The sequence below is a fragment of the Aethalodelphis obliquidens genome, unplaced genomic scaffold (genome assembly GCF_003676395.1).
Source record: "Aethalodelphis obliquidens isolate GAN/ISIS:26980383/991018 unplaced genomic scaffold, ASM367639v1 scaffold47, whole genome shotgun sequence".
NCBI classification, from domain to species: Eukaryota; Metazoa; Chordata; class Mammalia; order Artiodactyla; family Delphinidae; genus Aethalodelphis; species Aethalodelphis obliquidens.
This window is the reverse complement of record NW_020837991.1, coordinates 9,814,836-9,829,454: the sequence shown is the minus strand read 5'-3', so window position 1 is coordinate 9,829,454 and position 14,619 is coordinate 9,814,836. Positions and strand designations below refer to the sequence as shown.

Genomic DNA, 14,619 nt, shown 5'->3' with positions numbered 1-14,619 from the left:
AGGGCAGGATGCAGAGGGAGAAGCACTTCTGCTGGTTCCTGCGCTCAGCTGGGAGAACAGCTCTCCTTTAGGGGCTCTGCTTTGCTGGCGTGGAGCGGATTCTCTCAGGCTCCTGGGGGTTTTGTCCCTGTGAGTCAGCCCCTGAGGGCCCATCCTCTCCGACACCCTCCTGGTGGACTCTCCAGCCCACAGGGCAGAGGCCCAGAGAGTGTGCCCCCGTCCCCGACTGGTGACTTTTTCTGGTCTTCCATGGGGACAACCACAGTCAGTGACGTGGGAGCTGCTGCAGCCCAGGACTCAGGAGAAGGGCTCAGTGTGGCTGCCACGCCTGGTCCAGAGTAAACAGGGGAGTGGAGCGCCAGCAGCCTCCACACTTGTAGCCAGGAGGCCTCCTGCCTCCCCGGGGGTGGGGGGTTGGGGCAGAAACCGGTTTCACAACCCAAATCAGCTTCCCCCAGACTGAGGATGGATGATCCCAGGGCTGTGACCACACTCCTCAGGTTCTGGTGACCTTTGTGTCCGCTGACCTAACATTCTCCAGTCACGCCCACTCCTCCGCCGCCCCCGCCCCCCCCTTAGCTCCCACCCAGGTCTGCATCCTGGGTGACTTGGATGCTTCTTCAAGAGGGTGCAGTCCTCCAGGGCAGTGGTTTTCAATGGGTGGTCCCCCCGCCAGCAAACAGCACCCACTGGGAACCAGGGAGAAATGCAAATCCTCAGACGTCCCCCGCCACCTCTGCCTCGCTGAATGGGAGACAGCGAGTGGGACCCAGCCCTGTGCCTTACGAGCCCTCCCCCTTCCCAGGGAATCTCAAGCTTAGGACGCTGGTTCTCAGCAGGGGCTACAAAGTTACCACTCCCTGTCAGGGCCATTCCAAACGCTTTACATAACTTAAACCCATTTAATCCCTAGAAAAATCCTAGGAAACAGGCATCATTAGTCCCCTTTTATGGATGAGGAAAGCAAGGCACAGAAAAGTTGTCACATCGCCCAGGTGACAAAGCTAAAAGCTGACTTGGAAGCACGGCAGTTACCCACTGCTTCAGGGGTTCTCAAAGTGTGGTCCCCGGACCAGCAGCGTTGCCTGGGAACCTTCTAGTTATTTATTTATCTTTTGGCCTCACTGTGCGGCATGCGGGATCTCAGTTCCCTGAACGGGGATCGAACCCACGCTTCCTGCAGTGGAAGCATAGAGTCTTAACCACTGGATGGCCAGGGAAGTTCCACCTGGGAAAGTTTTAGAAATACAAAATCCTAGGCTCTAGCTCAGATCTACAGAGTCAGAAACCCTGGGCGTGAGGAGTCCGTTGGACAAGATCTCCAGGTGACTCTGATGCAATTGGAGGACCATAGTACCCTATCCAGTTTGAGGACCACAGCACCCCATCCTGCTGCCTGAAAATGGGGCATCCCATGCAAGTCATCCCCGAAGCCTCATGCCCACATCGTGGCTAAGGGAACGTTTGCTGGAAATGGAGCATCTTGCGGTGTGGCCCCGCTCCTGCCCAGCTGGGACGTGCCTGGTGGGGCTCGCCTGCCTGGGCGTGGCTGGCTCTCTTGCAGATCGATGGGCGGGGGCAGCTACTGCTGAGCCCGGGCGGCTCTAGGTTCCAGCCGCTGGAGTGCCTGCCCAGGGTAAGCCAAGAGCACTGCTGGGGACACACCACCGGGCTTGCTGTGCCCTGCTGCTCATGTCTGAGTTCCCTGCTGGGACAGAGGCCACACAGTCATCTGGACAGCCAGCAGCCAAAGCCAGAAAGAAAGATAGGGTGATGCGGGGTAACGCCCAGGCTCCAGCCTCTAACGGCTCTGAGGCCTTGACGAGCTCCCGAGGTCTTCGTGGCGGTGCGCAGGCTTCTCATTGCGGTGGCTTCTCTTGTTGCGGAGCACGGGCTCTAGGCGCGCGGGCTTCGGTAGTTGTGACTCGCGGGCTCCAGAGCGCAGTAGCTGTGGCGCAGTGGCTTAGTTGCTCCACGGCATGTGGGATCTTCCCAGACCAGGGAACCCGTGTCCCCTGCATTGGCAGGCAGACTCCTAACCATTGCGCCAGCAGGAAAGTCCCCAACTCTGAGTTTTTGAACCCAATCCCATCCATCCCTTCTTAGTCTAAGGACCTCCATGGTTGTGTCCCACTGTGCTTAGAAAACAAACCAGAACTCCCCTCCCCGCCCACTGAGACCCTGTGTGAATCTTGTCAAAATGCAAGGCACAGCCCACCCGTGGGCTGGGAAGTCAACTTGGCAGGTCAGGACCCGCATTTCTAAAGAAAAGGTGAAATGCAACCGTTGGAGTACTGTTTTGTGAGACTCCTGTTCATGGGTAGGTGAGCGTGTACTGGGTGAGATCGTAAACCCAGAGAAGCACAGCTTTATCTGACCTGATCCCCGACCTCCATCTGTTTACCCCAAGCCCCCCATGGCGTCACTCTCCTTTGGATCTTGGAAAACATCAAGCTGTCCCCCGCCCCGGGACCCTCACCCCAGCTGCTCCCTCCTGTCCCTGGGAGCCCGGTCCTGCCAGGCCTTGTGCTAGGCTGTGCAAGGTCACATGTTGGCCTTGGGCTAGGCGGTGACAAGGGTCTAGGGTGGTGGCCACTGCAGATGTGCCCCCAGCAGGGCTCAAAACAGCCCACCCACTGATCAAGCTTCAAAGACCCCAGGCCTCCTATGAGGATGGTACTAGCCAAAAAAGAAAAGAAAGGAAGAAGGAAAAAGAGAGAAAGTGAGTGTTGGTAAGGATGCGGAGAAATTCGAGCCCTTGTGCACCACCAGTGGGAATGGACCATAAGATCCAGCAACTCCACCTCCAGGTGGGTGTGTATCCAGAAGTGAAGGCAGAGACCCCGACAGATATTTGCACACCCATGGTCACGGCTGCGTTATGCACAACAGCCCAGAGGTGGAAGCAACCCAAGTGTCCACGGATAGAGGGATGCACACGCAGCATGTAGTGTGTACAGACAGAGGAATACTATGCAGCCTTAAAAAAGGAAATTCTTGGCAATTCCCTGGCGGTCCAGGAGTTAGGACTCGGCGCTTTCACCGCTGAGGGCACGGGTTCAATCCCTGGTTGGGGATCCCACAAGCCTCGTGGCACGGCGGGTTAAAAAAAGGAAAGAAATTCTGACACAGGGTACAACGTGGATGAACCCTGAGGACATGATGCTGATTGAAATCAGCCAGTCACAAGAGGACACAGACTGCAAGATCCCACTTACATGAGGTCCCCAGAAGAGTCACCTTCGTAGAGACAGAAAGCAGAAGGGTAGGTGCCAGGGCTGGGGGGAGGGGGAGGGGGCGGAGCTGCTGTTTAATGGGACAGGGTTTCAGTTGGGGAAGATGGAAAGTTTCTGGAGATGGACGGTAGTGATGGTTGCACAACAGTGTGAATGTACTTGTCGCTGGATCCTACACTTGAAAATGTTGAAGATGGTAAATTTCCTCTTATGTGCATTTTATCAATACAAATGAAAAAAAAATTAAAAGGCCAGAGGCTTGAGTCACAGAGGTTTCTTACAAATGAGTTTTATTTGCTTTCTGACCCAAGCACAGAACCCCAAACAGATCTCTCGTCTGCACAATGGTACAGTAACAAGTGCAAAATATGCTTTATTTCGGGTACAAAATGTGGCAGTGTGACAACTTCTGCTTCAATGCCCACTCCCCCCACCCACGCCATGACCCATCCCACTGCCGTCACACCCACCTGACCCATCCCAGGGCCACACTACCCCAATCAAGACACCCGCCACCTTCAGAGAAGAGTCACCCAATCTGGAGAAAGGTGAGGAAGTGGCATTTTAAGAAAGAAATCACTTTCAATACAGGAACATTGGCGAACACAGTAAGCAAGATTTTGCCCAGCAAGGGGAGGGCTGGCCTTCTCTGCTGTCCCCACCCAGGGCGTGGAGCCCAGGGATGAGGTCGGCACAAAAGTGAGTGCTAAGGACGAAAGGGCTCCCTCCACCTGCGTGTCTGGGGCGAGAGCGTGCGTGTCTGGATGTGGGATCCAGAACCCGGCTCAGCCCACCAGTAGTCGTAGGACCCTGGGCCCCCATCTGATTTCTCAGTCTCGATTTCCTCACCTGGAAACCAGGCTTCGGGGGCCTCAGAGCCGTGGGGAGGCTCCAATGAGACAACGGCAAAGCACAGAGCACAATGTGTGACCCAGGCGAGGCCAGCCAGCATCAGCGGCTGGTATTAACAGAGGACCGGCCGCAGGCTCCGGCCATCTGCACAGGGAGCGAAGGAGCCGGGGGGCCCAGAAAGGATGGCCAAGCCACAGGGAGGTGGTCCCATCCCGGCTGGACCTCAGCATGAGGGATTCACCACGTGAGGCTGCCTGGGGGCTGGCTCCTCCGGGCGCAGAGCTGGGAATCGGGCCCAGGGAGCACCAGCAAGCTGAGGCTGCCACAGGTGGGGCCCTCAACAGAGGAAGAGCAGCAGACACGTGCGGAGGGATCTGCGGGACCCCAAGGAGCTGCGAGGTCCTCAAGGCACCGTGGAGGGGAAGGTCAGGCTGCACCTCCCAGGGCAGGAAAGTCCCAGTGACGGAAGTCAGCAGGCCGCCATCCACCGTGGCTCGGGGCCAGTGGAGGTCCCTCCCCGCACCTGGCCCTCGGGACACCAACCCCCAGCACCCTGCCCTGGGGATCCAAGGGTCCAGCAGGTCTCCAGGAACTGGACAGCAGGAGGGAAGGGGCAAGAGCAAAGGGCTCTGGTTCCTGAGCGGCTGGTGCAGAGCCGGCGGGGGGGAGGGGGCCGCATGCCCAACAGGCAGCAGGGGTTCAAAGACTGCTCAGCTGAATGGCTCTCCTGCTTCAAAGCTCCGAACAAAATACTTTTTTTTACTATTTTTAAAAGTCCTTATTTTCTAGGATGTTCTTCAACATAATCCAGGGGGAAGAGTAACAGAGGTCTAACTCAGCAGTGGGCAGTTTTTCTGCAAAGGGCTGGATGGGACCTATTTTGGGCTTTAAAGGCTAAGAGGAGGTAAATCGGTATTATATCAGTATAAGAGAAAACAAGTTTCCATGACATTTTTGATGATGAAATTCAAAATATAATCTTTGAGTACATTTTTTGGTAATACAGGTATACTAATGGAAATGGAACAGGGGAGGGGTACAGGATGCCTTTTACTTCATTGGGTTCAGTGTTCACTGTCATCAAAGAGACCGTGAAACCCAGCAGGGAGCTGCATTCAGCTCCTGACGAGTGGGTGTAGGGTGACCACTGCAGAGGCTGGGTGACGGGTACCAGAGTTAACTATATTCTTCTGCCTTTGAGAAAGGATTGCGAACCTTCCATGATAAAAGGCTTCCCTGGTCCCTGCTGGCTCCCTGGAGACCACCCTCAGGGCTCCCCAGGATGAAGGGCACAGGACAGGCTGACACACTCCCTCTTCGGAGGGGGCTGGTTTGACGGCCGGGAGGGCAGAGCGGCTCAGCTGCAGACTAAGCAGTGCCCGCCGTTCCCCACCTCACCCCACCAGCTGCCCCGCATAGAACAGCAAAGCCACCTCTCAGAGCTACTTCTTGGGGACACTGCCGCTAGAAGGGCCCCTACATGACAAGGCGGGGGGCGCCCCTCAGAACTTAGCTGTTCCCCAAGGGAGCAGAAGGACGGAGAAAGCCCAGGAGAAGCCTTTGCAGGGAGCTCTGGAGAGCTGGGCGGAGGCTGCAAGCGGCTCTCAGGATGCCGCTGGGAAGGAGGCCGGGGGACAGGGGGGCGCGGCTGCCCAGCACCTCACTGCCCTGTCCCCACAAGACAGAGGGGAGAGGGCTGGGAGGTGACCGGACAGAGTGTACAAACATTTCCTATTGGCCAGCCTGACTGATGATGTCACACACAGGATACACAGCCCTAGCGGACAGAGGGTACCTGAGGCAGCTTCAAGGAAGACCAACTCCACGGACTCCTTTGGGGTCCTGGTCAGATGACAGCTGCCAGCACTGCTCCCCTCCCCAGATGAGCGGGACTTAGGGCGGGCGTTTCCCCTCGATGAGGGCAACGGTGCCCTAACCATCTTCGTCAACGGAGTCTAAACCAGGAGGATCACATAAGATCTAAAGAGAGCAGCTGTAATCACCGCATCTAGGTAAGCTGAGGATGCTCAGGGCTGTGCTCATGGCAGACACAGGGGCGGGGAAAGGGGTCCACGTGCATCCATAAACACACGCACGCACACATGCACGCACGCATGCAGGCACGCACGCACACATGCATCTGTAATGTAGGCACAGAGCCAGCCAATGGAATCCAGCCTCAGGCTGCGGGGAACAGCTGGCGGCCACTCTTAAGAGCGCTGATGGAGTCAAGTCAACCCGGTTGTGAGCTAGGCTGGGTTCTTAAAGACACAGCTAAGATGCCATGCCTCACGCCGAAACGTGTGCAAACCTTGAGGTGCGTGCACCAGCCCAAGCGGGAGCATCTGAGGTGCCAAGTACCACCAGGACATACACGCACGCACGCCACCTGCCCACAGTAAGACCCTGATGGTGGGAAAGACGGAAAGCCTTGCTGCCCCTCAGACTCACCGAGGACTGAGTCAGCCACGACCCCAGAGGCCTCCCAGAGAGGAGGCAATACCAGAGAGGCAGAAGCCAAGTGAGGGTCTGGGGACCCAGGACCCCTGGCTCTTGGTCACCTGCTTTTCCATCTTCTCTGAGAGCCTGGGGGCTGCCTTCTTTTGCCCCATGACAGCAGCAAAAGAGGCTTTTTTTCCATTCTCCTCGTCAACTCGTTAATGATTTTCAGACCTTAACTCACTCAGCCCGCCCCTGACGCCACTCTGGACTTGGAAACTGGTGACACACTGTTCAGGCAGCTCCACTGTGCTCCCAGGAAAGGCCCCTCTAGGCTCACAGCTCTTCCCAAGAGGCCCTCGGGCAGAAGGTCACCAGGGCAACATCTGACCTTCGCTTAGGACCCCAAACCAAGCTTTCGACCTCCCTCCCCCATCCTGCTCTTTCCAAAGGCCCATCGGCCCTTCCCCCATTCAGAAGCCCGTGTCTTTATTATAAAGGTGCAACTTGGTAACCAGGAGAAGGTTCATCACAGCCTTGCAAACAGACACCTGCCCAGCAAAGAAATGTGATGGCCTGAGAATAAAGCACTCAGCTTCAGGTGACCCGAGACAGCGGCCCAAGCGCACGGTTTATCTTTTGTCCCTCTGCGGATCCCTTTTAAAACGTGTTGCTGCCGAGAAGCCACAATCTAGAATACGTGGGGGCAGAGGGGACAGTTCTGGGAGGGGCCGCCTGTCCAGCAGGCCCAGGCTCTGGACTTGGAGCTCACAAGAAAGACAGTGGACAGGGGTGGGAAGTGCTACAGCTTTTCTGTACTTTAATAAAATGTACAAAACAGAAATAAAACCCAAAAACCTACAGCTAGCTCAGCTGACCCGTGTGGAAGGGACGAGCTGCTGATTTGGGCGGCGAAAACATTTTGGTACCAAATGACTATGTGTATTCTTTTTTCGTATTTATTATTTTCTGCTTCTCTGTAAGTGCATTCCAGAGAACAGAAGACTCTACCTACAGCAAACTTAAGGTACCAGATCTTGATCAGACCCTCATCTGGAATGAAGAAATAAAAAGAGTAGCCTACCACATTTTTAGAATTAAGATTTCAGCCTGCCATCACTTGGGTCTGGGTAGTGGCATCTCTTGGGTCTAGTGAATGGCAGACACCTTGAAAGGCCGGCAGTCACAAGATCAACAGTCTAGTCCTGGATCTGGGGGACCCTGAGCAAGTTATTCCACTTCTGTGTGACTCTGTCTCCTCAAAAAAGGAAACAACTGGTCTTGATGCCCTAGAACTGACGTGTAGAGCTACACACCCAGAAAGGTTGCAGAACATCAGAGAGTGACGTGACCCAGTACTGTTGAGACAGGGAAAGGGGGGAGACAGCAAGAAGAGAATAGAAAGCCAGGTGTAAAAATGGGGGAGCCAAACGTGGGCTGAGTTTAAAAAAAAAAAAAAGGTGAGCTTCCTAATGACAGCCCCATGTCGCAGAAAAAAAGATCCAGTAAGAATCAGGTGCCGTTAGCAATGGTATGAAGGCAATTCTATGGGGATTCCAATAGTCTTTTGAACAACTGGTGCTGGGACAGCTGGATATCTACATGCAAAAGAATGAAGTTGGACCCCTGCCTCACACCATATATAAAAATTAACTCAAAATTAATCAAAGACTATTGGAGAGCTAAAACTATCAAAATTCTTAGAAGAAAACATAAGCATAAATCTTCTTGACCCTGGGTCAGGTGATAGTTTCTTATATAGGACACTGAAAGTATAAGCAACAAGAGAAAACATAGGTGTCTTAGACGTCATCAAAATTAAAAACTTTTGCCCTTAAGAGGGTAAAAGTTAAGAAAGTTCACTTTCTTATAATGAAAGTGAAGGCAACCCACAGAAGTGGAGAACATTCTGACACCTCATATATCTGATGAAGGACCTGCATCTAGAATATACAAAGAACTCATACAGCTCAATAACAAAAAGACAAATAAGCCAACTGAAAATAGGCGAAGGAGGTGAATAGACATTTCTCCAAAGAAGACGCATGAATGGCCAGTAAGCACATGATGAAACGCTCAACATCATTAGCCATCAGGGAAATGCAAATCGAAACCACGATGAGACACCACGTCACACCCACTGGGATGCTATAATCAAAATGACAGAGAGTAGCAAGTGTTGATCAGTATTTAGAGAAACTGGAAGCCTCATACACTGCTGATGGGAATGTAAAATGATGCAGCTGCTTTGGAAAACAGTCTGGCAGTTCCTCAAAAAGTTATTAAACACAGACTTACTATACGACCCAGCAATTCTACTCGTATGTATATTCCTAAAAGAAAACACAGGTGTACACCAAACCGTGTACAAATATGTTCATAGCAGCATGATTCATAATAGCTCCAAGGTAGAAACAACTCAAATAGCCATCAAATGATGGATGGATAAACAAATGTGGTGTAGCCAGAGAATGAGATATTATTAAGCTATAAAAAGGACGGCAGTACTGATATATGCTCAATATGGATGACCCCAGAAAACACTATGTTAAGTGAAAAAACAGCTAGTCACAAAAGACCACATATTGTATGATTCCACATACGTGAAATGTCCAGAATAGGTCAGCCCATATAGAAAGAAGATTTGTGGTTGCCTAGGAGTAGAGGAATTGTAAGGAAAATAGGAGAGGACTTGCCAAGGGTACAGGGTTTCTTTCAGGGATGACGAAAATGTTCTCAAATTGATGTGGTGGTTCTGGGCATTGACTAAAGAATCATAGAATTGTACACTATCAACGGGTAACTTGTACAGTATGTGAATCATATCTCAGTAAAGCTGTTATGTGCTCCTCTCCCCCAACCCCCAAAAAGGAGGGGGAACCAGAAGCTTGTCCTTACACCGTAGGACACCACACCCGTTGTCCCCACGCAGTTACTGCTAGAGCCCCTTTCACTCTCAGAAGTGTCCTGGTTTAGATGACAAATTTATGTCATTACCCTATCACTATGTGATATCAGGCAGGTGGCTTCGCCCCTCTGGGCTTTGGTTTCTCCATCTGTAAAGCGAGGTCTACCCGTTCTGGTCATCTCTACATGCCCCCAAAGCTCCACTTTAAAAGCTGTCAAGTCCTACTCAGTTGGTCACAGCGCTCACCGTGCTTTGTAAGTTGAACTGACATGAGCAAAGAGTTGAAGCCTGGGGCCAGTACAGATCAGCGGGTCCCAGGAAACAGAGATAAAGACTAATTGCTGAGTCTACTGGTTACTGATATTCATATTTCCCCCAAGTTAGGCCACTAAGAAAGGTGATCCAACCATTCCAGTGCAGGTGAAATGCCCCAAACACACCCTCTACAAATGAAAAAAGAGAAACATTTAAAGGGGAGCCCTCCCAGAGGATACAATGTCTCTAGGAAGCCTGGCAAGTTTGGAGGTCTTCTCTACATGGGATTTGCTGAGTCCATTCAAGAGGGCCTGGTGTCGGGATAGTCAAGGTCATGTGATCCTACAATGGAATGTTCATTTCCTAGTCCTCCTTTACCCATGGTTGCTTAGGAAATAAAATTATACCGAAGGAGCTCAAGAGGAATCATCTGGTTCTCTTCCCTTTTATATTCATGAGAATGTGCCTAAAATTAGTCTTTCTAGCCTCCCCCTGTCCCTCCCAAGGGCCTTAGAACTAGGTCTGTGTGGCCCCGTGGCGTGTCTAGCCCGGCAGTGAAGAGATGCGAGCCCACCTCTGGGCTCCGAGCAGCAGCAGACCCTTAGAATCAAGGTAAACGTGAAAGAAGCAGGAGGCACAGAATAAACCCAACTCCCATCGATCCACCCAGTAACAGGAAAGACGGATGCTCACCAGGGTCACGGAGACGGGAAACCGACACGAAGACAGGAGAACGGTCGCAAACCCCCATTTCGTCAGCAGCCCCATCACTGAGCCAGTTACCAGAGAAGAGGGTGAAGGCAGGGACCAGTACAGGTGGCACCCAGGTACCCGGTGAGCTAGCCTCCAACTAGGGGAGCGTCAGAGGAGATGCCCCACCGTCGGCCTCTTCAGAATGGCAGGGCTGGGAGGAAAAACAAGGAACCGCGCCCAAGCTGGGGCTAGGGGGAGGGGCAGGCTTTCTGCCCGCCAGAGACATGGCCTCCGAGGGTCTCGGCTAGGGGTTGGTCTGTGGCTTTCACAGGCTGGGCCAGGCCCCCCTCGCCGCAGCTTCCCGGGGTGCGATTTCTACATCCAAGGGGGTCCGTGGGGCTGAGGGTAGGAGGTGGCTGCCTGCTCGTCTCTGTTCAGAGGCCACATTTCAGGATGACGTGGTAGCCGTCATTGCTCTCGGCTGCAAGAGATAAACGTGGCGTTTTACAGGAAGAAAGGCAGGGCGCTGTGGCACCTGGGGGCCATGGGATTAGGGTACCAGCAGACACCCTGCCGTGGACACTGGCAGAGGCCACCCAAATGAGACTATGCAGAAAAAAGCAAGCTGACCAAAGCAGAAATCTCAACGTACACCTTCACGGCTGCCTGGTTGAGTTTCTTTTTGACAGCGGGCTTTTCCACCACAGCCTGAGGCCCAAGGACTGAAGGGCCTATGTCCGAGGAGGCTCTGGGCGTGGCGGCCCCCAGGCCTCTGAAGGCAGTCGGCAGCTAGATCCAGAGAACAGGGGAGAGGGTCCAGGGCCACGGTCCAGGGGCCATATCCAGGGTCTATGGCCCGGTCAGGGGGCTTTCATTCCCACCTAACACTCACCTGCCCCAGCCCTACAGGGGGTCACAGCTGGTCTCCCACCTTTCCTGGCATGTGAGTTCCTTCTCAGACCCCTTCCTCAGGTGGGTCCGCCGTGTCCCCCTGGTACCACCCAGCCCCGGGTCCCCGATCCACACGGCCTGCAGACTCAGCTGCTGTATTCCATGCCCACTCCTCCCAGAGACTCACACTTTAGAAACATTCAAACGGGTCTTACTGTAAGTCCCCTACACACGAACGAGTTCCATTCCGAGAGCACGTTCGTACGTCCAATTTGTTCGTACGTCCAAGAAAGTTAGCCTAGGTGCCCAACTAACACAATCAGCTATATAGTACTGTTTCTAGACTTGCTTCCGGACATCCTGGGCTCAAAATAAAGATACTGTACTACTGTGTTCTATACGACACTGTACAGGAAAGTACACAAAAGCACAACCACTTGTAGAGGATGCATGCACGTGACAATGTACGCCAGACATGTGAACTAACTTACGTGACTGGACACGTGAACACACGCTCGCATCTTTGGAAGTTTGCAACTTGAAGGTTCGTATGTAGAGGACTTACAGTACTTCTCGCTGGCACTGGGTTCGTGAAGCACATACTGTCTGGCCAGGATTTCCCTTTCAAAGTGACCTTGGCGCCAGCCGCACCACTTCTCACGTTTCCGAGGCTAGGCTTCCCGGGAAGTGCGTGTTTCTTTTTCCCAGAGGATGTTCCCAGGTAACACTCTCTCGAGGGCCCACCCCATGCAGGCCCCACTCACCAGCCTGCCCTCCCCGATACTCCGTGAACCCGGGGGCAGTGCAGCCAACATCCTTTAATTAAACAAGAAAAGGCGGGGAGGCGGGGGCTTTACCTTTTAAGGTACTGAGGATGAAACAGGATTCGTCTTGGAAATTCTGCACCATCTGAAAGGCAAAAGAGAGACCATGTCCCTTCAATGAGTTCAGAGACGGAAAAGCCTCAGTGACACGGAGCCCAGCTGCTCGCAGCATCAGAAATGACAGGCGCCGCGTTTACGCAAGTGCAGGAACATGCTTACGCTTAGCCCTCACGGAGAGAACGTGACACAGAGTAGATGGACAAAGCAATTACAGTTTCGAGTAACAAAAACTGAATGTAAAGGATGGAAAGAAGCCTGGAAGGGAATGAAGATGTAAACGTTTAATACAAGACTAAACTGTTCCTGATTTGCTTTCGTTTTGCTTTTTTCCTAGTGACTGGGTTTTCCAATGCCTATAAGGACACGTTACAGGAGCGGGTGTGTGTAAAACAGCACCGGATAAAAAAACTAAAGTGCTCTACACGGGGAACTATATTCAGTATCTTGTAACAACCTATGAGGGAAACGAATCTAAAAAAAGAATACATATATGTATATACACATATACTGAATCACTTTGCTGTACACCTGAAACTAACACGACATTGTCAATAAACCATCTTTCAATTAAGAAAAAAATGCTTTAACGAAACCCTCGTGATTAGTAGGCTCTGCATATCAGAGTCCTTTGAGGACCAACTATAAACAGAAGTCCACTCCCTGCGTCTACAAATGCGGGGCAGGAAGCTTATGATTACTCACCAGCCCCCTCTCTGGAGCTCTCGTTTTGATTAACAGCCCGGTGACCTTAGATAAGGCAACTTCCTGTCTCCAGGCACTGTCTGTAAAATGAGGCTGTTTCGATGATAAAAATATATATATAACCAGGATGCAGAGCAATGGGAATGGGCATCCTCTTCTGGGGGGGGGTCGTTCATCCAAATGACTGCTTTCTACAACTGTTCACAGGACGCAGCACAGACGACCACACACATCTCTCCTGCAGGCAGGTGCCCTAGGTAAGCTCCTGCATGTACACACACAAAACACACCTAAGGATGCTGAGAGCAGCGCTGTCTCTATGAGTGAAAACTAGAAACAGCCCTCACGTCACCCAGCAGTAGAAGCAGCGGGAACAAACAAGGACCTGATCACACCCGGCTGCTCGACAGGGCCGGTGACCTCCAGTGCCCCTCAACATGCACGAATCAAAAACCGTAAGTCCCTGAGGAAGGCACTCCTATCCCCCTTCTATAAAGTTTTAAGTGAAATTAAAGAATGCATTGAAGAAGAACCAGGGAATGATCAATATAAAATTCAAACCAGCACTGGAGGGGAACGTGAAATTAGCCCACAAAGGGAGTTCTAACAAACACCGCACTAACCTGAGTGCAGGCATGGAGGACTTTAGTTATTCTTTAAACTCTACAAATGAGCTTCCTCTATTCTAAATATGTATGCTGCATTTCACAGGACACCTTTAAACAATATGAAAAACGTACACATCTACCTAAACATACCCACAACACACATACTGGCCAATGGGACAGCAAAACCCCTTTCCAGATGAAAAGTACAACTCACATTTTACTGGGCCCCCCTCCCCCACCCGGATGACTGCCCCAGATCCTGCAAATCCGTCCACCTGTCGACCCCTGCCCCTCCCCCAGGCCCTAATGATGCATGAAGTACATTCACGCTATGCTGCCGGCCTGCTCCCTCGGGGACTCTTGGCAACCCCACTGCTGGGGCATGCCAAACCTGAAGCAGGGCCCACACGGGCTTAATCAGTAACCGCCTTGTTTAATGAAGTGCCCTTGCACCCCAGGGGCCGGCTGCACGGCTGGCCAGGCCACCTCCAGTGCTCCGGGCAGTTAAGAACCAAAGGTTTCCAACTGATTCGGGGTTAAGAGGCAAGGAGACTTCAGGGGAATAAGAATCACCTACTTAGCGGAGGTGGCGTTTGAGTTCTGTTCTCTGCTTCACTGGCTTAACTGCCTGCTCTGGGGGGGGCACAGGGCAAGCTGGGGGAAGGAACCCCTTCAGGGACCTGTGAAATTGCAAGGGTTCTGAGCATTCTTGGCTTTTGTCTTCACGGCAGAAATGCATTTGTGAGACGTAAACCGACGAGTTTTCCATGTCGTCACTACTGCCTGATGCTCAGGGCGTTTCACGCGTCCCGGCTCTTCTACAGGACTTGCTCAGGCCAGCAACTCTGGGCTACATGTGCTTTATCTGTGAAACGGGGGCCAAAAAGCAGCCACCGTACACTCGATTGTAACGATGTGGAAGGAATTCTGAACTGGTGACAACAATAGCAAGTTGCAGATCAATGGCCCTTTGTTCAAATGGATCCTGGTGGTGTGTTTTTGAAAACCCACACCTACACACACTCAGGCATGCAATGGGCACACGCACAAAAAGTTAGCTGGCAGAATTACATCCAACCTAAGGTAACTCTGCTAGGAAAAGAGAGTGGGGAAGATAAGGGCCTTTCACACTCGCCTTCTGCTTATATTGC

General features: G+C 52.4%; 1 protein-coding gene across 4 annotated transcripts in view; it reads right to left on the bottom strand.

The window, feature by feature from the left end:
- Window positions 1–8,908: 8,908 nt before the first annotated feature.
- The window catches only part of TFCP2L1 (transcription factor CP2 like 1), a 60,260-nt gene continuing 54,549 nt past the window's right edge, over window positions 8,909–14,619 (bottom strand). For all 4 annotated transcript variants that reach the window (XM_027082575.1, XM_027082577.1, XM_027082574.1 and 1 more), the window contains 2 exons: window positions 12,132–12,183; window positions 8,909–10,864 (listed from right to left, as the gene is read on the bottom strand). In XM_027082575.1, coding sequence (XP_026938376.1) covers window positions 10,818–10,864; window positions 12,132–12,183 — 99 coding nt within the window. In that variant the 3' untranslated portion in view covers window positions 8,909–10,817. The remainder of the gene's footprint in view (window positions 10,865–12,131; window positions 12,184–14,619) is intronic.